The 25,005-nt window shown below is 42.1% G+C and overlaps 2 protein-coding genes, 1 long non-coding RNA gene and 1 pseudogene across 5 annotated transcripts in view; 2 read left to right on the top strand and 2 right to left on the bottom strand.

Moving 5' to 3' along the window:
* LOC311143379 (rho guanine nucleotide exchange factor 7-like) overlaps nt 1–2,033 on the bottom strand; it is a gene marked incomplete at both ends in the record, with an annotated part of 12,672 nt that extends 10,639 nt beyond the window's left edge. The window contains 2 exons of the mRNA XM_084179214.1: nt 1,344–1,480; nt 1,892–2,033. Coding sequence (XP_084035340.1) covers nt 1,344–1,480; nt 1,892–2,033 — 279 coding nt within the window. The remainder of the gene's footprint in view (nt 1–1,343; nt 1,481–1,891) is intronic.
* Nucleotides 2,034–2,895: 862 nt separating this feature from the next.
* On the top strand, nt 2,896–10,349 carry LOC311144155 (large ribosomal subunit protein uL30m-like; annotated as a pseudogene). The gene is made up of 5 exons (XR_014615558.1): nt 2,896–3,179; nt 3,594–3,672; nt 3,883–4,031; nt 9,863–9,936; nt 10,186–10,349. The product of XR_014615558.1 is annotated as a large ribosomal subunit protein uL30m-like (transcript).
* Nucleotides 4,740–8,365, top strand: LOC311144156. Its single transcript, XR_014614470.1, has 5 exons — nt 4,740–5,323; nt 5,439–5,572; nt 6,246–6,393; nt 6,489–7,119; nt 7,442–8,365. It is a non-coding gene; the product is annotated as an uncharacterized lncRNA (long non-coding RNA).
* Nucleotides 10,350–10,374: 25 nt separating the features above from the next.
* Nucleotides 10,375–15,229, bottom strand: LOC311144154 (thioredoxin domain-containing protein 9-like). Of its 2 annotated transcripts, none has more exons than XM_084180150.1 (5): nt 14,595–15,229; nt 13,542–13,760; nt 12,102–12,220; nt 11,628–11,882; nt 10,375–11,204 (listed from the first exon to the last, which is right to left on the bottom strand). In XM_084180150.1, exons 2-5 carry the CDS (start codon nt 13,725–13,727, stop codon nt 11,084–11,086), a joined length of 681 nt encoding a protein of 226 aa, XP_084036276.1. In that variant the 5' UTR covers nt 13,728–13,760; nt 14,595–15,229; the 3' UTR covers nt 10,375–11,083. The 2 variants fall into 2 exon arrangements, with proteins under 2 accessions (XP_084036276.1, XP_084036275.1); XM_084180149.1 differs by having other exon boundaries at nt 13,542–13,765; nt 14,595–15,062.
* Nucleotides 15,230–25,005: the final 9,776 nt, after the last annotated feature.

A 25,005-nucleotide genomic window follows, 5' to 3' on the forward strand; every position in this document is an offset into this window, starting at 1 on the left:
TGACAATTTTTAGGGCTTTCCTCTGACACCGCCTGGTATAGAAGTCCTGAATGGCAGGAAGCTTGGCCCCAGTGTTGTACTGGGCCGTACACACTACCCTCTGTAGTGCCTTGTGGTCGGAGGCTGAGCAGTTGCCATACCAGGCAGTGATGCAACCAGTCAGGATGCTCTCGATGGTGCAGTGTAGAACCTTTTGAGGATCTGAGGATCCATGGCAAATCTTTTCAGTCTCCTTAGGTGGAATAGGTTTTTTCGTGCCCTCTTCACGACTGTCTTGGTGTGCTTGGACCATGTTAGTTTGTTGGTGAACAAGTACAGACTATTTTTATGTGCTACGCGCTTCAGAACTCGGCAGTCCAGTTCTGTGAGCTTGTGTGGCCTACCACTTCGCGGCTGAGCCATTGTTGCTCCTAGACGTTGCCACTTCACAATAACAGCACTTACAGTTGACCGGGGCAGCTGTAGTAGGGCAGACATTTGACGAACTGACTTGTTGGAAAGGTGGCATCCTATGACGGTGCCACGTTGAAAGTCACTGAGCTCTTCAGTAAGGCCATTCTACTGCCAATGCTTGTCTATGGCGATTGCATGGCTGTGTGCTCGATTTTATACACCTGTTAGCAATGGGTGTGGCTGAAATAGCCTAATCCACTAATTTGATGGGGTGTCCACATACTTTTGTATATATAGTGTATGTGAGATGGGTGGAACAGAGGCGGGTTAGTTAGCTAGTTAGTTGGTTAGTTAGTTAGTTCAGGGGTTCCCAAACTTTTCACTCAGGCCCCCCTTCCAGCATTGGGGAACATCTCGCGCCTCTCCTGCTCGCTCGCACGCCTCGTCTATTTCTATGGGCACAAGCACGGTTTATGACACAAACTGTTCACACCCCTCTTGTTGGTGGAGAGAACATTTTGCAGGTTTAAAGCTTATTTCCTGCAATTCTACACATTTTGTCACGGGGTGCAGAGAACATTTTGCAGTTTTACAGCTCATTTTCTTGCAATTCTATACATTTTGACATGTCTAATGTGTATTCATGTGATATTTGAGAGACTCAAACATTACAACAAAATCCATGGGCTAAAAAACCTAGCTAAAAAACGTTAGCTAGTAGATCTGGACATTTCTGACGAGCTCTCTAAGGCCGGGTTTCCCAAACTCGGTCCTGGGGCTCCCCCTGGGTGCACGTTTTGTTTTTTGCCCTAGTACTACACAGCATTCCACAATCATATTAATAGACAAACTAGCTTTGGAGGTAGCATTCAGAACACCCTGTGGTAATAGTACCATTATACAATATTTCATCTGGTGAATGTGTTTGATACAGTGTACAGGTAAATGACCTGGTGAATATGTCGTACGTAAGGGTCCTCCACCCAGACCTCAGTGAGCCCCTCGGTGCTGTAGGGTATGAACAGAGCCTCATAGCCATAGCCTGTAGCGTCCTCCGCTATCCTGATCTGCTCATGGTACTTCCCCTCTGAGTGGGAGAGGAGAGGAGAGGGAGGAAGGGGAGGAGGAAGAAGAGGAAGGAAGCAGTAAGATGCAGGAAAGGATTCCTTTAAGGAAGTGACATCATCTCGCTGACTGAGCTCTATTATCTTCTTTTAGTTGGTTGATATCAGTGGAGGCTGCTGAGGAGAGGACGGCTCATTATAATGGCTGGGACAGAGCAAATGGAATGGCATCAAACACATGGAAGCCAGCCATTACCACGAGCCCGTCCTCCCCAATTAAGGTGCCACTGACCTCCTGTGGTTGACATGGACTTTGCTCTCTTCTGCTCGGTCCATGTAGCCCTTTATCTTCTGTTTATAGTGGACATTATTTGAGTCATATTTCACAGCTGTGGGACAGACGAGTAGATCAGTAAAACAGATGTCACCCATACCCAACTGGCTGTGTGTGTTGCCTTTCAGCACGTCCATCAGCAGCGGGATCCCCTCCTGGTAGCACACTAGCGACTCCTGGAAGCGCGAGCTCTGGTCCAGCACCACTGCTCGCTTCAGGACAGAGATGGCAGAGGTCTCCATACCAGGGACTTGAGCCACGGTTCACTATCTGGTTAAAATGGACTAACATTTTGAGGAAATTGTGGATATTTGTCATTCACCTGGTTAGAGTATGTAGCCACAGGAATTTTAAAGGCCTATTCGTTTGAATCAGCTTGCCATATCAACAGTCTTCTTGCTTGGGCAATACAATGCATCAATAGACCATTCTTAAACGTGTATGGGATTGTTTAAACTTGTCATGCTTAGAGCATATCTAAATCAGATGAATCTTTTAGCTTAATTCCATTTATTCAAACCTACATCTAATCAAAATCTGATGTCACTGAAACTTGCCGATATTGGTTGATTTGCTGCCGTCATTACAGAGGTACGAAACACTAATAATTCCCCTGAGCAACATATTGTAGCGATATGAAATCTAAAATGTCTATAGAAATGTAAAGACATTCTTAGGAAATATGTGGGTAAAAATAATCAAACTATATAACCATACAATATAAGATAGTAACGAACCGCAACATGTATCTAAAAGGAACATTGAATAATTAATGAAAGCCATGCAGGAACAATAAAGATCAAGTTTTGAAGTAGTACGGTGATATTTAGAAGTGACTTCTATGCCGATGACTTCGGTTTCCACTAGTTACCACAGCCACAAAGTAGAAAAAAGGGCTATATCGTAAAAAAATCGCTAAACAAAAATGTGCTTTTTGGTCTTAATTTAAGGTTAAGGTTATGCATAAGGTTATCATTGCGGTTACGGTTAGGTTTAAACGAACATTTTAAAGAAGATAAATTGTAGAAATAGGCGGGGTTTATGACTTTGTGGCTGTAGTGATGACCGATTACTTCCGACATCCGTTGAATGTCATAAGTGCGAAAACGTGAAAATCCTCTGTGAATCCTGAAGCGTTATTTTAGCTGTATTTCGATTTTGTTTAGAATGTAGCTAGTTTGTATGAAATTTTTGAAACAACACTTTATATCTCGGTAGGTTTCAGTATTTGCCTCGGCCCATCCTCATATGATGGTTTTTGGACTATAACCCAAAATGGTTTACAAACTCTGTGCTATAACATTGGCGTCCCTGCACGCATCTATCAACCAACAAGTAAAAACATGGCAATGCTATGTCGTGGGCTTCACATATTTTCCCCAATTCAGGTAAGGATGGTCTAGTTTATTAAAGGAAAATGATCTTTCTGGCAGGCAGTTGTAACTAAGCTATCAGTCAAATGACTGGTTGTTTAAACAACACATTGTGTAGGGTTTTCCATACAGGGAAAAAAATACATTTACAATGTATATTTTTGGAAGCGTTGTAGGATACATGTGAAATTAAAAAAATTGGCCAAATGAATTTTTTATGAATTTGTAAATGTATTTTAATTCATGACATACATTTAGTAAATGTATTTGGAATACATACATTTGTTTGGAAATATATAATTTGGCAAATGTTTGAAAATATTTTTTCGGTATAGGATAATCTGAGTTGACTCCTCCTTCATAGTTAGTACAACATTCACTTCATGTGTTGCATATTTGATGATACAGTATTTCTGTGTATTATTCTAGGCTTTAACAGAAACGACGCCTCCTGCTTTGGTTAATTTCATTCCGCAGCAAGTTCACCAGAGCACGGATTCCACAAGAGGTAGGGTGGGCGGTGCTGCAGACTTTCATCCCAGGGCAGGCCCTACATCTAAATGCAATGAATGCCTCAACTCAAAGCTACAGTTTCTTACCTAATGTTACTTAAACTTTGGTCATAGTCTAATGGCAGTGATGTAATGGAAATTTCATTTTTAAATAAACCCTGGGACTCTTATGAATCCATGGTAAATCTGTCTTTCTGTGTCTGCAGTTGCTGGACGAGCGGGCTCAAGAGCATGAGAAGTATGGTGGAAATCCGGAGCAGCCCAGTAAACTGCACGTGGTGACGCGGGTCAAAAGCACCATGCGCCGACCCTACTGGGAGAAGAAGCTATATTATTTATTATTATTATTAAGCTAGTGGAGGGACTCTGCTGCAGAAGGTGGGGTTCATATCAGCTTAGATTAATAACTTCTCATCTGGGGGGCTAGCCTAGTGGTGGGAAATCTTAACCTGTGACGTCTGGGTGCAGGCTTTTGCTCCAGCCAAGTAGTAATACACCTGATTCTACTAAGTGAAGATTGCCCACCTCTCTCTAATAAGTGTCTGTGTTTTGCATAGTGTTACCCTTTTCTCTTCCAAGACTTGTATTTAGTTCAGTTATCTGTGCTCTGTACTTGAGGTCATGCAGTGAAGTTGTAATGATGAGTCTGATTGCTAACTTGGCTCTACTGTGATTGCAGTGGTGTAAAGTATTGAAGTAAAACTATTTTAAAGTACTACTGAAGTTGTTTTGGGGGGTACAGTGCATTCAGAAAGTATTCAGACCCCTTGACTATTTACACATTTTGTTATGTTACAGCCTTATTCTAAAATTGATTAAATAGTATTTTTCCCTCATCAATCTACTCACAATACCCAATAATGTCAAAGCAAAAACAGGTTTAGACATTAAAACATTTTACATTTACATAAGTATTCTGACCCTTTATATGGAGGACTAAAAGTGCCACAATTAAATAAATAAATACACCATTAAATAATTACTTAAATGTGTCATTAATTAATTCAAATTAGAATTAAATACATAAATGTGTAATTAAATGTATCATTAATTAATTCAAATACCGATTCATTTTATGTAAAATACATATATAATTATTTCACTATTTACATTTACATTTCATGATCCTGCGTTGCAGTGATTCATGAATTACTTAAAACTGTCAAACTGACCCATCAAAGTCAGTGGGCGGGGCTAACGCGAATCTAGTCTGATCCATTGCTTTGGTCTGAAGGAGAGTAGGCCAACCTGGATAGAGACAATGGAGGATCTCCGTGAACTTTCCAGGGAGTTGGTTAGAGACATTTTAAACTTAGCAGAGGATGTAGAAGCAGGACCTGCTGACCCAGAGCATGTAGCTAGTAAAGCAGAGGAACGTATTGAAGTTGTTGGAGTCATTTCCGCACTTTCCGACGAAGATATCGACCACAGAGTGATTGCAAATCTAGAAGAAGTTGTCCACCGCTTCTCTGGTACCAGGGCACTTCAGGCCCAACACACACAGGGACCGGGGCGTTTGGCGTTTGACATACCGAGTGCAGTTCTGGAGCATCAACTTCTTTGTGGAGTTCCCGCAGTTCAAATTGCAGCGATGTTCGGTGTGTCAAAGAGGACCATCAGGAGGCGCATGCAACAATACAGTTTAAGGTATTTACACTAAATTCATGAGTTTTCTGTTTATGAATTGCTGCTCTCATACACTCGGAAAGAATATGACTTTAAGGTAACATTACTTGATGTTGTGTTTTTCTTGTTTGTACAGAAAGACAGATCTCTATTCAGCTGTGAATGATGAGGAGTTAGACCGTATTGTAAGTGAAATTCACAGAAGTCATCCAAACACCGGCTACAAGCTAATGCGTGGTCACCTGAATGCAAGAGGTGTGCATGTTCCAAGTGAGTAGATAATAATATGGGCATTATTTAAATGTATTTTTAATTTGGAGCTCTGCCCCTTTGAAAGGTGAAGGAAGCCCGCTTATGGAAAGACATCGCCTCTGAGATGTAGAATGTGTAGAAGAAATGTGAAGAGAAACACACATTTCAGGACGGCTGACTTGTATCATCAGGATAGACATGTCCTGTGATTTTTAGCCTCCTGTTTAATAGAGGTGGATCTATATATGTGTGTATATATATGTATATGTGTATATATATGTATATGTGTATATATATGTATATATATGTGTGTATGTATATATATATATATAAATATATATATATAAATATATGTATGTATGTATATGTATGTATATATATATATGTATGTATATGTATATAAATATATATATGTATGTATGTATATATGTATGTATATGTATATATAATTTTTATATGTGTATATATATGTGTATGTATATATATATATATATATATATATATATATATATATATATATAATGTATGTATATGTACAATATCTGACAGTAAAGTACATTTTTGAAGCTGTGGTGGTTCTGTAATAGTTGACTGTTTTACACACATTATTTATTTTATTATGACACCACTATATCCTCAAAATAAGTAGCCAGTGAGTGTGTGGTTATTCATTTTAAATTCCTCCCCTCAGTCTCAAGACTGCAAGAGTCTTTACGCAGAGTCAATGCAGAGGGAGTCTACATGAGACGTCTGAGGCTGCGTGTATTAAGGCGACGGCAGTATTTTGTTCCTGGCCCAAACTCTTTGTGGCATATAGATGGCCACCATAAGCTTATCAGGTCAGTGATATTAGCAGATAAACAATGCATCTTTCTATATGTTTCATTACAATTGTTATACAATAAAGTTATATTTTTTCATGTGTTTGCAACAGGTGGAGATTTGTTGTCCACGGTGGGGTGGATGGATTCAGTCGTTTAGTGGTCTACCTGACTGTGGCCGGCAATAATAGAGCTCATACGGTCTTACAGAGCTTTATCGCCGCTGTTGAGCAGTATGGGCTGCCATCAAGGGTACGGTCTGACAAAGGGGGGGAGAATGCAGATGTAGCAGAATTCATGATCAGAAGCAGAGGTACCTACCGACAGGAATTCACACATCACAGGCAGAAGTGTCCACAATCAGTGGTAAAGAAATATGTTTGGCAACTAGGCTCACACAACTAACATACTAGTTGAATGTACTTTAGCATATGTCATAAATTAACAATTTCTCAATTTTATCCTAAACACAGAATAGAGAGGATGTGGAGAGATGTTTATGAGCATGCCCTGGACCTCTTCTATCAGATCTTTACTTCATTGGAAGATCAGGAGACACTGAATCCAGACAATGAAGTCCATCTTTTCGCTCTGCACCGGATTTTCCTTCCACTGGTTCAGCAAAGCCTCAACTCTTTTCGAGATGCTTGGAACTTCCACGGTCTTAGAACTGAAAGGAATCAGTCACCACAGCAACTCTGGAGAAGTTACAGAGAGCAAGGCCCTGAGGAGGATCCTACTGAGGTTAACAATGAACTTTAAACACTTTCTTAAAATTGTTTCCCCAAAGGAATTATGGGAGAAAAAAATGGTGCTAAATGTGATACTTTAAATGAAACATTTACTATAGATTATTGTCTCTTTAAAATCTCCCGAGCTTTTAAAGATCAACCTGTGAGCTTTAGTTTCTACAGTGCATACTATGCAAAGCTGTATTATTTAAAAAAAAACTGAATAAGTAACATTTAATTTCTCACTGCCTTGGTGACCAAAAATAACAATCTTGTGTAAGGACATGTCAAACTAGTTTTAAGTACAAGACTGATTATGCTTGTCATCCATTCAGGTTCCTGAAGAATATGGGATCGATTGGAACGGACCTCACTGCCTTCATCGAGGCACTGTGTCAGTCCCCGAGGTTCAGCTGGCCCGTGAGCTCTCAGATGAAGAGGTTGCAATTTTGCCAGCTCCAGGAGTTTCTGTTACTGATGCACTTAGACTATATGTAGAGACTGTGGAAGTGTTATCAAGAATCTTAGACTGATGTCCAACCCATGTTTTTATTTGTTGTGTTAGAACAAGCAAGGAAAAACTGAAAGTTTACTTTCCTTTTAAAAGAAAGGAAAAAAAGCTGTTTCTTTGAAGCTTCCTGTCTCATTATGGTCCACAGAATGACTAACATGAATGCTGTACTGTTAGCACTGAAGGTGCAGAACAGTTTGATTTTAGTAAATGGAAGAAAAAAAAGTCAACTACTGCACAGTGTGTTAATGTTTTCAAAGACACTGAACTTGTGTCAATTCATCTGAACTGTGTATGCATTGACATTAGGGCTGGGCAATATGGAGAAAATCAAATATCACATTTTTGACCTAACACCTTGATGTCGATATTGCAACGATATTGTAAGGTTTACAATTGGTGCATTCACAAAATATCTTCCACATTTAGATTTCGGATAAATAACTATCATATTGTGGATATAATGACTAAGTGGTAAAAGGCAAATAATAGAACAGCTAGAACAGTCTGGTAAGTTCAGAAAATGACATCACTTTACTGTAATGCAGCCTTTGAAACCAGGAAAATACTAAACTTACCATGTAACGATATTACACTTCTTCAAAATCTAATGGTGCTTTTCCATTACATGGTACCTACTCGCCTCGCCTTGCCTTTTTTGGTTTTCCATTACGAAAAAAAGTACCTGGTACCTATGGAGGACTAAAAGTGCCACAATTAAATAAATAAATACACCATTAAATAATTACTTAAATGTGTCATTAATTAATTACAATTTGAATTAAATACATAAATGTGTTATTAAATGTGTCATTAATTAATTCAAACTGCACCTCACACAGCGTCTCAACATTGGGGCTAGCAGGACCGAGTCTTCTCTTGATTTTTAGCCGTTGCAATGAAAGTTCTGTTTAACCGTGTAACTAAACCAACGTAGAGGTGAATAGCGCCACCCAGTGTATTGGAATGTGTTCAGTAGCTCTGCATCAATCCATTATCCGGAATTGATTTGTCTTGGCTTGATGCAGAGGGTAACCAATCAGGCGTTAGGTTCCGCCTACCAACTTTTGATGGGTCAGTTTGACAGTTTTAAGTAATTCATGAATCACTGCAACGCAGGATCATGAAATGTAAATGTAAATAGTGAAATTATTATATATGTCTTTTACATAAAATGAATCGGTATTTGAATTAATTAATGACACATTTAATAACACATTTATGTATTTAATTCAAATTTGAATTAATTAATGACACATTTAAGTAATTATTTAATGGTGTATTTATTTATTTAATTGTGGCACTTTTAGTCCTCCATACTTTACTCAGTACTTTGTTGAAGCACCTTTGGCAGCGATTACAGCCTCAAGTCTTCTTGGGTATGACACTACAAGCTTGGCACACCAAACTCCAAGCGGGCTGTCATGTGCCTTTTACTGAGGAGTGGCTTCTGTCTGGCCACTCTACCATAAAAGCCTGATTGGTGGAGTGCTGCAGAGATGGTTGTCCTTCTGGAAGATTTTCCCTTCTCCACAGAGGAACTCTGGAGCTCTGTCAGAGGGACCATCGGGTTCTTGGTCACCAAGACCCTTCTCCCCTGGTTGCTCAGTTTGGCCGGGTGGCCAGCTTTAGGAAAGGTCTTGGTGGTTCCAAACTTCTTCCATTTAAGAATGATGGAGGCCACTGTGTTCTTGGGGACCTTCAATGCTGAATAAATGTTTTGGTACCCTTCCCCAGATCTGTGCCTCGACACAATCCTGTCTCGGAGCTCTACAGACAATTCCTTCGACCTCATGGCTTGGTTTTTGCTCTGACATGCACTGTCAACTGTGTGTGCCTTTCCAAATCATGTCCAATCAATTGAATTTAACCAAGGTTGGACTCCAAGTTATAGAAACATCAAGGATAATCAATGGAAACAGGATGCATCGGAGCTCAATTTCTTGTCTGAATACTTATGTAAATGTAATATTTCCATGTTTTATTTATAAATTAGCAAACATTTCAAAAATACTTTTCGCTTTGTCATTATGGGGTATTGTGTGTAGATTGAGGATTTTGAAATGATGATACTTTTACTTTTGATACTTGAGCATATTTTAGCAATTACATTTACTTTTGATGCTTTTTTACTGGATGACTTACTTGAGTAATTTTCTATTAAGGTATCATTACTTTTACTGAAGTATGACAATTGGGTACTTTTTCCACCACTGTGATTTTTCATTGCTCCTCCTCTACTCAGGCATACATACCTGTAATTCACAAGAACATCCCTTCAGTCAACAACCAGCTGAAATGTATCAAACACCTTGTGAGGTAAGACCTAAGTTATTAATTTGACATTAGTACAGGGCTAATATCACATACATAATTTAATTCCTGTGAAGTATATGCTGCTGTATACCTGTTGAGTGTCATGTGAAATCCATAGATTTAAGGCCTACTGAACTTATTTCCGTTGACTGATTTCCTTTTATGAACTTAAATTGTTGCATTTATATTTTTGTTCAGTGTATAGCCACATTCATTACAGAATACCATTGATCCCTCGTTCTCTCTGTCCAGGATCCAGCCACTCAAGCTGCCCCATGGTCTCCCTGATGAGGAAGCTGTGGCAGACACCTACCTGAACAACAAAGGAGAGCTGATCGTACACCACCTTCTCAAACCTGTAGAGCCCAAAGCCTTCAAGTCATAGCTAGCACTACTCTAGCCAAGTCTCTCCCCCCCCCCCCCCCAAAAGGAAGTCAGAGGGAAATGCAAAGCGCCAGTGATGATCAGCTTATTTTATTAAGATCAAACTAATTTTTATAGAAAACCTCAAACCTGTAGCCTATGGCTTCCTACCATCACACACTGACAAGACTGGAAGGAAGAGGATGGAGGTTGTGGAATGAAGCTGGCACTTGGTTGTTGCTAATGAACCACTGGATAATGAGTTCGCCCACGCATCGGTTCAACAAAGGCAAATGACATGGATCGATGTTAATGTAGCTAGCTTTACGGTTAGTAAGGATGGTTGTTGAAATTGCGAGTCCATAAATTAGAATCAAATCTGTTATGATAATTGAGGGTAAACGCATCAAGGCTGAGGGTCAGGTTCTAGACTTCAATTGGAATCAAATGAAACATTTCAGCGCATAACTATTTCAAGGGGAGCCAGTCAGCAGAATGAGAGTTCAGTGGCTCAGACAGGAATCCTCCTTTTACTTGCCAGTCGAATATAAATAACCGAAAAGCTAGTGAACGTATTGCAAATGAACTAAAAAATATGATTTAAAGTCCATACACAATAAGTCTGAATTTCATCCATAAAATAAATGGGAAAAGAAAGCATGGAAGACTAGAATAAATAAGGAAATTACAGAAGGGGGAAGGAAATGAAAACTGGAGGAGATGGTTCTGCCGGTTAGTTGGTATTAGCCCTGAGAGAGAGACAGAGGTTGAAGGCTGACAGGGTCTTCTAGTCATCTTCAGAACCAGAGTCTGAATCGTGTCCTCTCCCTCTGATGGTCTTCTTCTCCACCTTGGTGAACTTTGAACCAGATTTCTGTGTCAGGGTGGGGGGTTCCATTAGGTTACCACTGGAGGAAAAGACCAGGGTAGAGAGGTGTTATGACATCACATGACAGGTAGGACTGTTAAATGGATACTTTGAGATTTTGGCAATGAGGCTCTTTATCTACTTCCAGAGTCAGATTACCTTTTTTTTGTCTATATACACCATTTTTATGTCTGTGTCCAGTATTAAGGAAGTTAGAGGTAGGTTTGTGAGCCAATGCTAACTAGCGTTAGCGCAATGCCTGGTAGTCTATGGGCATTGGCTAGCATGCTATCTAGTATCCCTTTATAAGACTAATCAGCATGTGGTTGTGCATGAACAGATAAGACTTTCTATTCCTTTGCACATGAACCAATGGCCTCATGCCTGACAGGAAATACCTAGACGGATCATCATCCTAGCTAGAGGTGTGATTATCTGTAGGAAATCACTCCTGTCTGTGTACCTGTAGTTGATGACGTCAGAGCAGCCCAGTCGCCACTCCAGCACCTCTGTGGGGAACTCGTCAGTGTTCCCCAGGTCGGTGAATCCCACCACGTAATCCTTGGTCTTCCCGTCCTTAACCAGCGCCAGCGTGGGAATCACCTTGATCCGCAGCCTCTCTGTCAGGAACGGCGCCTTGTCCACATTCAGCTTGATGAACTTAGTCTCCAGGTGCTTCTTGGCCAGGATGCCCAGGTGCTTGTCCAGGATCTTGCATCTTTATAATGCAGGGGGAGGAGACAGCAGGGTTAGCTCCTGGTAGAAGCTGCAATTAAGGTTTACTGGGCAATAAATCCCTTTCTAATCCTTTTCTTAGGATTTGGGGTGGGTAAGGTCACCCCGGATATATGCTCAATTCATTAGCAGCAGTAAATAGGTTTGCGGCCTGGAACGGCAGAAGAACAGGAAAAGAGGAAAACATTGCTGTGTTGCCAACCTGAAGGTGGAGTCTCTGTAGAAATGGCAGACCACACGATTGCTCTCCTTCACCTCGGGGAAGAAGTCTTTCTCACTGGGGATCTCCTTGTACTCCCCATGCCCTTTAGACAGCCACTCCTTATGGGACAGAGCACAAAGATGCCATGATGAGTTGTTACTGGTATGAAATACAATATCTAAACACACAAAAGTATGTGGACACCCCTCCAAAATTAGTGGATTTGGCCATTTCAGCCACACCCATTGCTGACAGGTGTATACAATCGAGCACAGCTATGTAATCTCCATAGACAAACATTGGCAGTAGAATGGCCTTACTGAAGAGCTCAGTGACTTTCAACGTGGGACCGTCAAAGGATGCTACCTTTCCAACAAGTCTGTTCGTAAAATTTCTGCCCTGCTAGAGCGCCCCCGGTCAACTGTAAGTGCTGTTATTGTGAAGTAGAAACGTCTAGGAGCAACAATGGTTCAGCCGCGAAGTGATAGGCCACACAAGCTCACAGAACTGGACCACCGAGTGCTGAAGCGCGTATGAATAGTCTGTCCTCGGTTGCAACACTCACTACCGAGTTCCAAACAGCCTCTGGAAGAAACGTCAGCACAATAACTGTTTGTCGGGAGCTTCATGAAATGGGTTTCCATGGCCGAGCAGCCGCACATAAGCCTAAAATCACCATCCGCAATGCCAAACGTCGGCTGGAGTGGTGTAAAGCTTGCCGCAATTGGACTCTGTTGCAGTGGAAACGCGTTCTCTGGAGTGATGAATCACCCTTCACCATCTGGCAGTCCAACGGACAAATCTGGGTTTGGCGGATGCCAGGAGAACGCTACCTGTCCCAATGCATAGTGCCAACTGTAAAGTTTGGTGGAGGAGGAATAATGGTCTGGGGCTGTTTTTCATGGTTTGGGCTAGGCCCCTTAGTTCCAGTGAAGGGAAATCTTAGATGATTCTGTGCCTCCAACTTTGTGGCAACCGTTTGGGGAAGGCCTTTTCCTGTTTCAGCATGACAATGCCCCCGTGCACGAAGCAAGGTCCATACAGAAATGGTTTGTTGATCGGTGTGGAAGAACTTGACTGGCCTGTACAGAGCCCTGACCTCAACCCTATCTAATACCTTTGGGATGAACTGGAACGCCGACTGCAAGCCAGGCCTAATCACCTAACATGAGTCCCCGACCTCACTAATGCTAGCGGCTGAATGGAAGCAAGTCCCCGCAGCAATGCGCCAACAGCTAGTGGAAAGCCTTCCCAGACGAGTGGAGGCTGTTATAGCAGCAAAGGGGAACCAACTCCATATTAATGCCCATGTTTATGATTTTGGAATGAGATGTTCAATAAGCAGGTGTCCACATAGTGCAAGTCATGTAGTGTAAGTGGATGGACTAAAGCAAATGCTTGTTAGGCATCCACCATTTTGCGATCCTCAGCCTTTCCTACCTGCTTCTGTTTCTGGGATTTCTTGAGGGCCTCCATCCTCCTCTCCTTCAGCTTTTCCATCTCGTCATCATCCATACGCTCCAGCTTCCCCAGCTCTTTGTCCAACTGCTCCTCCACCATTCTGGCTGACTGCAGCACCTGCTGCTCCAGCGCTTTGGCCATGATCTCCATCGACTGACTAGCCATGATGAAAAGCTTTATGAAACTGACACACTCACTCTATTCTTGAGATGAGGAGAGACGAGTGAAGGGAAGAGTAGAAGATAATTTTATAGATTGCATTTCAGAGATTGAATTTCTATGGTTGGCCCTACGATTAAGCCAACTAACTAATAACCCTGGCTGGTGATCATGGAAACGACACACCTTGATGTTTTAAATCGAGCACAACCAACTAGATAGTTACAGTAGCTAACGTAAATTACTACCTAGCGTAGTAAACTCAACTCGATATCCATATTACAGGGAACTACAACTACTAGCTAACCAGTTTAAGTGATTCCCCTTTAGAAAGTTATCCAACTAGTCTTACAAGATACAACTTTAAACAGTAACGTTGGTTAACTATTTTGAAAGTTGCCATTTGATTCCCCACCTACCAATTACCATTGTCTATTAGCTTTCTTGCTAATTAACGTTAGCTAACTGCTGACGTTAGCCAAAGACAAAGTCCCAGTTGAACAAGAGATGTCAGATATATGTTCGTTAGTTAGCCTACTATTAATCGGACCAGCTTTGAGACAAAGTAGAGAAATAGGTAAAAAATGAACAAAGGAACAATCACTGGCGTCGTTTTAGCCTAGCTTGCTAGCTACATTAAGGTATAGCTGTTAGCTAGGCTAACAACTGCGTGGCCAGAGAACGCTGGGTAGCTAGCTAGCTAGCTGGCTAACGTTAGCGAGCTGTCATAAACGACCAAGACCTCGCCCAGACACTGAAGCTAGAAGACCACAACAAAAACAAACCACTCATTTTAATAGGGCCGACTGAATGTATTATTTGCAGATGACTTTATCAATATTACAACGCTAACAAGCTGGCTAGCCTACTCACCAAAAGCGGTCCGTGCACAAAGGCAGAACCCAGGCTCAGTCTCGTATCTTTGCAGTCTGCAGCGCGCGCTCAGTCTTCTACACAGTATGACCAATATTTTACGTCACAGTTATATAATAGAAGGTTGCTCCCTGCTGGATAAGAAGGAACTGTGCAGTGTTGGCAATTTAGCGACTTTGTCGCTATTTTTTAGCGAGTATTCAGACCCCTCTAGCGACACATTTTCAAAAAAATCGACTAGCGACAAATCTAGCGACTTTTTCTGGTGTTATTGGATACTTTTGGAGACTCTTGACGTGAAAGCACGTATCGTTCTTACTCTTCTCAACGAGCAGCGGGTGCTGCCGTGGGCCCTACCCCGTGGGCCCCACCATCCAAAAAGCACTCACAGGCGGCCCAGTCCTCGCGCAGCAGTCCCTCCCAGCTGCAGTCAGAGCAAGAGATGTTCACCCCTCTGCGTCCAGACTGCAAACGAATGCGTGCGGGAAGCCACCGCTGGCTGATCCCGCCCTGGCTTACATTCAGGGCGGAATGTAAATGTAAAATGTTCTTTGTCTAAAATAAATTACTGCACAAATATAAATCACTGCATTTGACTCACACAGCCTCAGTCACTTACTCACCTCGCCCACTGTTTGTGTGCCTCTCTGTGACATAAGCTAAACATCTAGCTGGCTAGCTCATCATGGCTCAGTCTCTAAACTGTACACTCAAAAATACAGAAAGGTGTGGGAATCAAACCCTGAATTCAAAGGCTGGTTGAAGCCGTTTATTGGAGATGATACACGGGCATACTGCCTGTATTGTAAGGCTGATTTCTACACCAAACTTAGTGATGTAAAAAAACACATGACAACTCAAAAACATACTCAAAAGGCAAAGCCTTATTACAGTTCCATCCAAAACAAGCTGCCATTTATGGTTTAAAAAAAATGACTGCAAAAAAGGCTGAGGCCACCATGGCATTAGCTATCACTGAACACTGTTCTATGCTGGCATGTGATCACATTGGAGAAGCATGTAGAGCTGCTTTCTCAGACTCCACTGCTGCTACCCACTTCAAAATGCACAGGTCAAATTGCACAGAAATGATTAATGGTGTTCTAGCACCATACTTTCTGAAAAAGTTGGTCGCTGGTTTGGGTGACCAGCGTTTCAGCCTCCTCCTCGATGAGTCCATGGACGTAAGTGTTTCTAAGTACCTGGGGGTTGTGATAAGGTACTTTAGTGACACCAAGCAGACAATTGTATCAACATTTCTGGGGCTTGTTGAGTTGGAGGGAGGAGATGCCAAATCTATAGCCCATGCTGTTGTGGCTTTCCTCGAGAAGTGTTGTCTTAAAAATAGAAAATCCTGGGGATATGGACTGACAATGCCTCTGTTATGACGGGGATTAACAATGGGGTCCATAAAGTGCTGAAGGAGGAGTATGGCCTCAAAGATCTGGTTCTTATTCACTGTGTGTGCCACTCGCTGCAGCTTGCTGTAAGTCATGCTTCCAATGACACCATCCCCCGTAGTGTGGAGTACTTGGTACGAGAGACTTTTAACTGGTTTTCAGTGTCTCCAAAGCGCAGGGAGGCCTACAAGGCCATGTATGAGACCATCAACTGTGGGGAGAAACCTTTACAGATAACCAAGGTGTGTGCCACACGTTGGCTCTCCATTGAGCCTGCGGTTTCACGCATTTTGGACCAGTGGGAAGAGATTAGGCTGCATTTCGCAGTCACCAAGTCCAGTGAACACTGCTACATGGCTGAGGTTTTATACTCCATGTACAGTGATCCTCAAAACATATTGTATCTGACTTTTTTGAAGTCAGTGCTGGGTGAGGTACAGTTGGCCATCAAGGCTTTTGAGGGAGAGCAAGTAGATCCTCTTAAGCTACTTGACAGCTTGGTTAGCCTGATCAAGTCTGTGAGCAGCAGGGTGCTGAATCCACTGGCAAATGTTGATGTACTCAAAGGGCCAATAGATGGATACATCAGTCCCAAACCGTACCTTGGTTACCTTTTTGAGTCAAAGGCAGCTGAGCTCCACCTTGCGCCTGAGGATGAAAACAATGCCCGAAAGCGGTGTGTAGCCTTCACCATCTCCCTCACTAATGAGTTGAGGGTGAGACTGTCGGACAACATCGAAGCATTGCAGTACATGTCAGTTTTCAATGTGGAGGAAACTCTAAAGCACAATAAGAGCCCTGGAGAAATAGAAAAATTGCCAAGCTCCTTGGCTACTCCCCTGCAGAGATAGACAAGATTGTCCAGCAATGGCGTACCATCCATCTTAGTAAATGGAATGAGACAAAAAACACACTGGGCTTCTGGAGTGAGATTTGGAAGTTCAGGGATGCAGCTGATATCACCCCGTTTCAAGAACTTGCCATAGCTGCTGTGTCTGTGTTGTCCTTGCCACACTCTAATGCTGAAGTCGAGAGAGTATTCAGCCAGATGAGTGTGGTAAAAAGCAAACTTAGAAATCGGATGTCCTTGCAGACCCTTACAGACCCTTACAGTGATACAGCCTGGGCTCCCGAGTGGTGCAGCGGTCTAAGGTCCCAAGCCCGGATAAAGGAGGAGGGTTGGAATTGTGACATAAAAAAAAACAAGAATCGACAGAAGAAAGTTCATTTGTAGTTCTAAACATATTTAGGGTGTTTTTAACTCACTTTTTGTCTCTCCCACAATGTTATACATTTTTTACATTTACATTTTAGTCATTTAGCAGACGCTCTTATCCAGAGCGACTTACAGTTAGAGAGTGCATACATTATTTTTATACTGGCCCCCCGTGGGAATCGAACCCACAACCCTGGCGTTGCAAACGCCATGCTCTACCAACTGAGCTACATCCCTGCCGGCCATTCCCTCCCCTACTCTGGACGACGCCGCCCCATGGGTCTCCCGGTCGCGGCCGGCTACGACAGAGCCACTTATTCCTCTCTCCTACAGCGTTCATCACAATTACATGCACATGGCCAATTATGCAAATTAGGTGATTACATCATTTAATGACGTCTAGCGACTTTTAGGACAGCCAATAGCTTTTTCTGAGCCAGTCGAAATCACGCATCAACGTCATTATCATGGACATATCCAAGTAAATTCCAATAGGACAAAAATCTCAAACAAACGAAAATGCAGCTAGTGTACTGTCATTCCAAGTTCAATGTTTCAAGTGACTGAGTTAGCTGAAGTTGGCTAGCTAGTAAGTGACAAGAACGTTATCCAGCCTGCACAGCAACCATTGTTTTTAGAACGGACAACCAGTCCTTTCGCATAGCAACTAAGCAAAAAAAAGATATACAATGCCTTCGGAAAGTATTCATACCCCTTGACTTTTTCCACATTATGTTACATTACAGCGTTATTCTAAAATAGTCCACAATCTTCTCCTTTGTCTTGATCACGTTGAGGGAGAGGTTGTTATCCTGGCACCACACGGCCAGGTCTTGGACCTCCTCCTTATAGGCTGTCTCACCGTTGGCCTACCACTGTTGTGTCGTCAGCAAACTTAATGATGGTGTTGGAATCGTGCCAGTCATGGGTGAATAGGGAGTACAGGAGGGGACTGAGCACGCACCCCTGAGGGGCCCCCGTGTTGAGGATCAGCGTGGCAGATGTGTTGTTACCTACCCTTACCACCTGGGGGCGGCACGTCAGGAAGTCCAGGATCCAGTTGCAGAGGGAGGTGTTTAGTCCCAGGATCCTTAGCTTAGTAATGACCTTTGAGGGCACTATGGTGTTGAACGCTGAGCTGTAGTCAATGAACAGCATTCTCACGTAGGTGTTCCTCTTGTCCAGGTGGGAAAGGGCAGTGTGGAGTGCAATAGAGATTGCATCATCTGTGGCTCTGTTGGGGCGGTATGCAAATTGGAGTGGGTCTAGGGTTTCTGGGATAATGGTGTTGATGTTAGCCATGACGAGCCTTTCAAAGCACTTCATGGCTACAGACGTGAGTGCTACGGGTCGGTAGTCATGTAGGCAGGTTATCGTGTCCTTGGGCACAGGGACTATGGTGGTCTGCTTGAAACATGTTGGTATTACAGACTCAGTCAGGGACATGTTGAAAATGTCAGTGAAGACACTTGCCAGTTGGTCAGCACATGCTTGGAGTACACGTCCTGCTAATCCGTCTGGCCCTGCGGCCTTGTGAATGTTGACCTGCTTAAAAGTCTTACTCACATCGGCTACGGAGAGCGTGATCACATAGTCATCCGGAACCATTTACTCAGTACTTTGTTGAAGCACCTTTGGCAGTGATTACAGCATTGAGTCTTCTTGGGTATGACACTACAAGCTTGGCACACCTGTATTAGGGAGTTTCTCCCATTCTTCTCTGCAGATCCTCTCAAGCTGTCAGGTTGGATGGGGAGCGTTGCTGCACAGCTATTTTCAGGTCTCTCCACAGATGTTCAATCGAGTTCAAGTCCGGGCTCTGGCTGGGCCACTCAAGGACATTCAGAGACTTGTTCCGAAGCCACTCCTGCGTTGTCTTGGCTGTGTGCTTAGGGTCGTTGTCCTGTTGGAAAGTGAGCCTTTGCCCCAGTCTGAGGTACTGAGCGCTCTGGAGCAGGTTTTCATCAAGGATCTCTCTGTACATTGCTCCGTTCATCTTTGCCTTGATCCTGACTAGTCTCCCAGTCCCTGCCGCTGAAAAACATCCCCACATGATGCTGCCAACACCATGCTTCACCGTAGGGATGGTTCCAGGTTTCTTCCAGACGTGATGCTTGGCATTCAGGCCAAAGAGTTCAATCTTGGTTTCATCAGACCAGAGAATCTTGTTTCTAATGGTCTGAGATTCTTTAGGTGCCTTTTGGCAAACTCCAAGTGGGCTGTCATGTAGCGTCATACCCAAGAAGACTCAAGGCTGTAATCACTGCCAAAGGTGCTTCAACAAAGTACTGAGTAAAGGGTCTGAATACTTATGTAAATGTGATATTTCCGTAAAAAAATAAAATAAAAATTGCTCAAAGAAAATTTTGAAGATTGTTCCACAAATAAGGTGCTAGAAACTAAAAGCTGATTTACCTAACTCAGTAGAGACTAAAGGAATTTCCAGAGTTAGCCATCTCTGAGACCGGGGTGGGACCTTTTGTAAAATAGCTTTATAAATGAAAACATTGCAATGTATGCAACCTATGTGACATAAAAGAGGGCCAGCCAACTTTCTGGTAGAGAATGCAGTGGTGAGTACTAAAATTGTCGCCCTTAATAATTGCAGTGAGCTATGATAAACTGCATTTAACAGCTTTAATGAAGTGGCAACTGTGTTCATATAGATGATGTCGCCATAGTCTAGGACCGATAGGAACGTCGACTGAATAATCTGCTTTCTACTATTTAGCGAGAGGCAGGACCTATTTCTATTGAAGCCCATTTTTATTATCAGCTTCTTAACTAACTCATCAATATGCTTTTAAAAGACAGCTTTTCATCTATCCAGATAACCAGATATTTGTAAGCACGGATACCATCCAAAGTACATATGCTTAAATCATCAGACTTATTTTTATGCGCTCTAGAGAACAATATATACTTAGTTTCACCTGCATTCAGTACTAATTTCAGGTCAACAACGTTTTTCTGTAATACAATGAAGGTAGACTGTAGTTCAGATAGAGCCTGGTCAACCGTGGGGGCAATAGCATACACAACAGTATCATCGGCATACAAGTACAGGTTAACATATTTTTACAGACAAGTCGATATTGTTAATGTAAACAGTAAAAAGTACAGGACCCAGAATCGACCTTTCGTAATATCCAGGAAACGTGATTTAACAGTAAGTAATTTTTAAACCAGTTACATGCAGCCTTGTCTAGGCCAATTGAGGAAAGCCTCTGAATTAGCAGTGAGTGATCAACAGTATCGAAAGCCTTTGACAGGTCGATGAAGAGGGCAGCACAATGTTGCCTTTTATCCATACAGTTAACCACATCATTTATAACTAGGGATGCAGCAGAGATAGTGCTATGACCTGGTCTAAAACCCGACTGACATTTAGAATACATTTCAAAGATAAGAAAGATCTTAGCTGAGAATTAATCAAAGATTCTAATATTTTAGCTAGGCAAGAAAGTTTAGAAATAGGCCAATAATTATTTAGGTCGGAAGGGTCACCATCTTTGTGAAAGGGGAGTATGTGGGCCGCCTTACAAACCTTGGGGATAGTACCAGATATAATCATCAGGTAAAAAATATGGGTTAATAATTCAGCAATCGGGGGGGCAGAGAGCTGCAGCAAAAATGGATCAAGCATATCAGCTCCAGTGGATTTTGTTTTACATCAATCTTAAGCAAGCCATCTAGCACATCACAGATAGTAAATTGTTGAAATGAAAACTGATTCACTAGAAGTTGACGGCTTAACCGTTGAGTCAGCTAGAGGCTGGTAGAGGGAAGAGCAGTCGATTGACTGACCAGGGTCAATTAAACCATTGTTTCTCTCAAATAAAAAGGCTGGTGAGATAAAATGATTATTAAAAGCATCACATATCCCATTCTTCTTAGTTATGATGCTAGGGTCAGAAATAAATGTTCTAGAGCAAACTCAGGGTCAGGAATATAGGAGACAGTGGCTAAATGTCATGTAAAAACCCTTGAGCTGAAAACTTTTTAAAAATTAAAAATATTAAACGAGGATGAGTATTTTGATGTTTGGTATCTCTAATACATACTATGGGACAATGATCACTGAGATCATATGCAAATACTCCACTAGACAAATATTTATGAGGGTTATTCGTAAGAATAAAATCAAGCAATGAAGAGTTAACAGGGGTTTTCACATTTAGCCGTGTGGGTTTTGAGATCAATTGTGTCAGATTAAAATCAATGCATATACTCTTAAATTGATCTAAGGCCGGGGATAGCCAATCCAGATTCAAATCCGCGGTAAATCCCAGCAACAAATAAATGTGTATTCTGGTTTATGGACACACATTTCTTGGGAACAGAAATATTGAAAGATTGGGACGCCATGTAATTAGATACATATATGGCCACTCCTCCCGCTTTCTGTAATCTGTCACATCTAAATACATTATAATAATTTACTTCAATGTCTTTATCAGAGACAGAATCATTTAACCATGTTTCCGTGAGAACCAGAATGTCAGGACCTGAGTCCTGTACCCAAATGTCAATTGTGTCCATTTTTGAAATCATACTTGTCACATTTAGGTGCATTAGCCCAAGCCCCCTAGGATATTGAAAGTCAGAGGGGGTAGTCAGCTCATTCCCATAAGACATAACAGGCATAGGGTCATCTGGAGCTATTTGTTGAGTTAGTTGAGACTTTGCCAAGGTCCCTGGCCAACCACGTGAGAGCAGATCAGACTGAGCATTTGACAGACCTCCCTCAAGTCGCTGGATGCAGGGTCTCGGGCGGGAACTGGGAGAGCAGTGTTGGCAGAGCTCAGTCCACCCGGATGAAGCTCCCGCCAAAGGAGTGTAGCTGCTGCAGGGGACCAAAGTGGCTGCCAATGCTCCATTCTGGGTGTGCACAGGAGGTCTTGGTGTGGCTCCTGTTGCAGGGTTGGGGCAGCCATGGGGGCAGGAGTGTCCCAGGCCTGTCTTAAGGATGGGAGTAGGCAGGGTAACCAAAACTAGCCTGGGAGGGAGGTTGTGGGGGAAATTGAGGAGGGTGGTGTGGAGGGCAGTTTGGCTCCAAACTCACAGCATATGTAGGCTGATGATGTGAATGATACATGGTGTGGACTGCATCATGTGATGCACTACCCTCGACAGTGTTTTGCCAGACCCTAGGGTAGTGGTCAGTGGCCGCTGTTGTCGGCCAAACAACGGCATTTACCTGTGACTGTATTCATGATACAACACTGCCTTTTGTGCCTTATAGAACCCCACAGTAGAGGTGACATAATACCCATAAAACCTAGCGGTCAAACAGGCAAATGGTTCCAATCGTTTTTCCACCATTCATTTTTCCCATAGGGGATTTTAGAAACACTTAAAATAAGGGCTGTGTTTTGTGTATGCTTACCCTGGCGTGACGTTTTGATAACCATGTAAATCTCTCTCGGACATTGTGACTTTTATCAACTTATTCGGCTCTATTTACTCTCAGATTCAAAAATGCTAATTAGCATCAAAGTAGACATCATGCAAAACTACAAATCCCTGCAAGCTCCTGCACGTCATCACTATCTGACCTTTGTCAATTTAAAACTTGCATAAGACAGTTCACAGAATTGTCCATTTAAAGAAATGTAGCCACGGTTATCAAAAGGTCATGCCAGGGTAAGCCTACATGAAACACAGTCCTTATTTTTGTTTATTTGCTTTACTTAAATGTTATTTTATGTTTCTTAAGAAGAAAATATACTTGTAGTGCTGTCCTATGTTTATTTGTTATTGTAATTTGAAATGTAATTTATTAAAAAAAGTCACAGGTAAATAAAGTCTAGTTGCTCTAATTTTAGTCTAGTTACCGCCAATGATATTGATTGTAGTAGCTTAGTTAGGATACTTTTTGATTACATTTCTATTGTATAACAACCAAAAAGTTTATAAGCAAGCCCGTCTTGAACCAGGCACCAAATGCTAGCATATTACTATTTAGTATTTATTGACAGTTCACAATGGGCTAGCCCCTGTCCAGTTTGGCTAGAAAGTTCTGTCTGTGTGACCACCTAACTGCAATAAGCTCAAGGTTTACTTTAATCTTCCTTTCAAACAACCCCCCCCCCACCCCCCCCCCCCCCCCCCCACCCCCCATCTGTCATAGCAACACCAACTCCCAAAAAAAAAAAAAACTCAGGAGGCTGAAGATATTTCGCTTTCCCCCCAAGACCCTCACAAACTTTTACAGATGTAAAATTGAGAGCATCCTGTCGGGCTGTAACCGCCCGCAACCACAGGGCTCTCCAGGTGGTGGTGCGGTCTTCCCAACGCATCACCAGGGGCACACTGGTGGACACCTACAGCACCCGATGTCACAGGAAGGCCAAAAAGATCATCAAAGACATCAACCACCCGAGCTACGACCTGTTCACCCCGCTATCATCCAGAAGGCAAAGTCAGTAAAGGTGCATCAAAGCTGGGACCGAGAGACTGAAAAACAGCTTCTATCTCAAGGCCATCAGACTGTTAAATAGCCATCACTAGCCGGCTACCAACCGGTTACTCAACCCTGCTGCCTTATGTATATAGACATGGAATCACTGGCCACTTTAATAATGGAACACAAGTCACTTTAATAATGTTACATACTGTTTTACTCATTTCATATGTACTGTATATACTGTATTTTTGTCATTGCCACTCCGACATTGCTTGTTGTGAATTGTTAGATATACTGCACTGTTGGAGCTAGGAACACAAGCATTTCGCTACACCCGCAGTAACATCTGCTAAATATGTGTATGTGACCTATAAAATGTGATTTGATTTGGTCAAGACTTTCATTAGTTCCAAGTTTATTATAAAGTTCTTAGAAAACATACAAATGATGTCACAGCTTCAGGTCTTCAGGCACTGGTCAGTCACCATAGACAGGTACACTGACCAATTCGATATTTTATTCTGGCCCTTACCTTTCGAAGAGTTATGGCAGATGACAGGAAAAGTATTTTACAGTCACTTAGCGACCACAGCATACACATTTGAATGTAATGAACTCAGAATCAAGGGTTGTCTGTCTGTCTCCCGTGTTTACAACTACATTCATTTCACCAGTATACTAACTGTTATATGATCATGGATCAGGTATATTAGGAACCATTTCAATCCCACTCTGCGTATGTCACAATGAGAGAACTGTCAGTTGTCTTTTTTTTTTGGTTGCAACAAATATAGATGTGAGAAATAGGTGTGACATTGTTGTGAGGTCACAAGAGAGTATTAACATTTTATGTGATGTCACAGAAAGCATTGACAGGAGAGTCTGGGTGCATCACAATAGTCTGAAATAGCTTCCTCAACTCCTTTCATCAATGTGCACTTGTTACGTAGTAGCAATCCAAAGCCATATGGTATTGCTGTCTCTAATATTTTCTAATCAGTGTAGTTGAAGGACAGGAAGACACTTCAGACCATTGAGATTCCATGTCCTAACCAAATAGATGTTGCATAAAAATATTAACGTAAGGGATTTGGCCAGCTTCTGGATCCATGCCGGCGCGCACGCACACACATGAAAACTAACCGTTAATAACAAACTACTTGTAAACAATACAAGAAAAAAATAAAACATGTATACACCGGTCAAAAGTTTTAGAACACCTACTCATTGAAGGGTTTTTCTTTATTTTTACTATTTTCTACATTGTAGAATAATAGTGAAGACATCAAAACTATGAAATAACACACATGGAATCATGTAGTAACCAAAAAAGTGTTAAACAAATCAAAATATTTTATATTTTAGATTCTTCAAATAGCCACCCTT

This window comes from Coregonus lavaretus, assembly GCF_964263955.1.
Source record: "Coregonus lavaretus genome assembly, chromosome: 16".
Lineage (NCBI taxonomy): Eukaryota > Metazoa > Chordata > Actinopteri > Salmoniformes > Salmonidae > Coregonus > Coregonus lavaretus.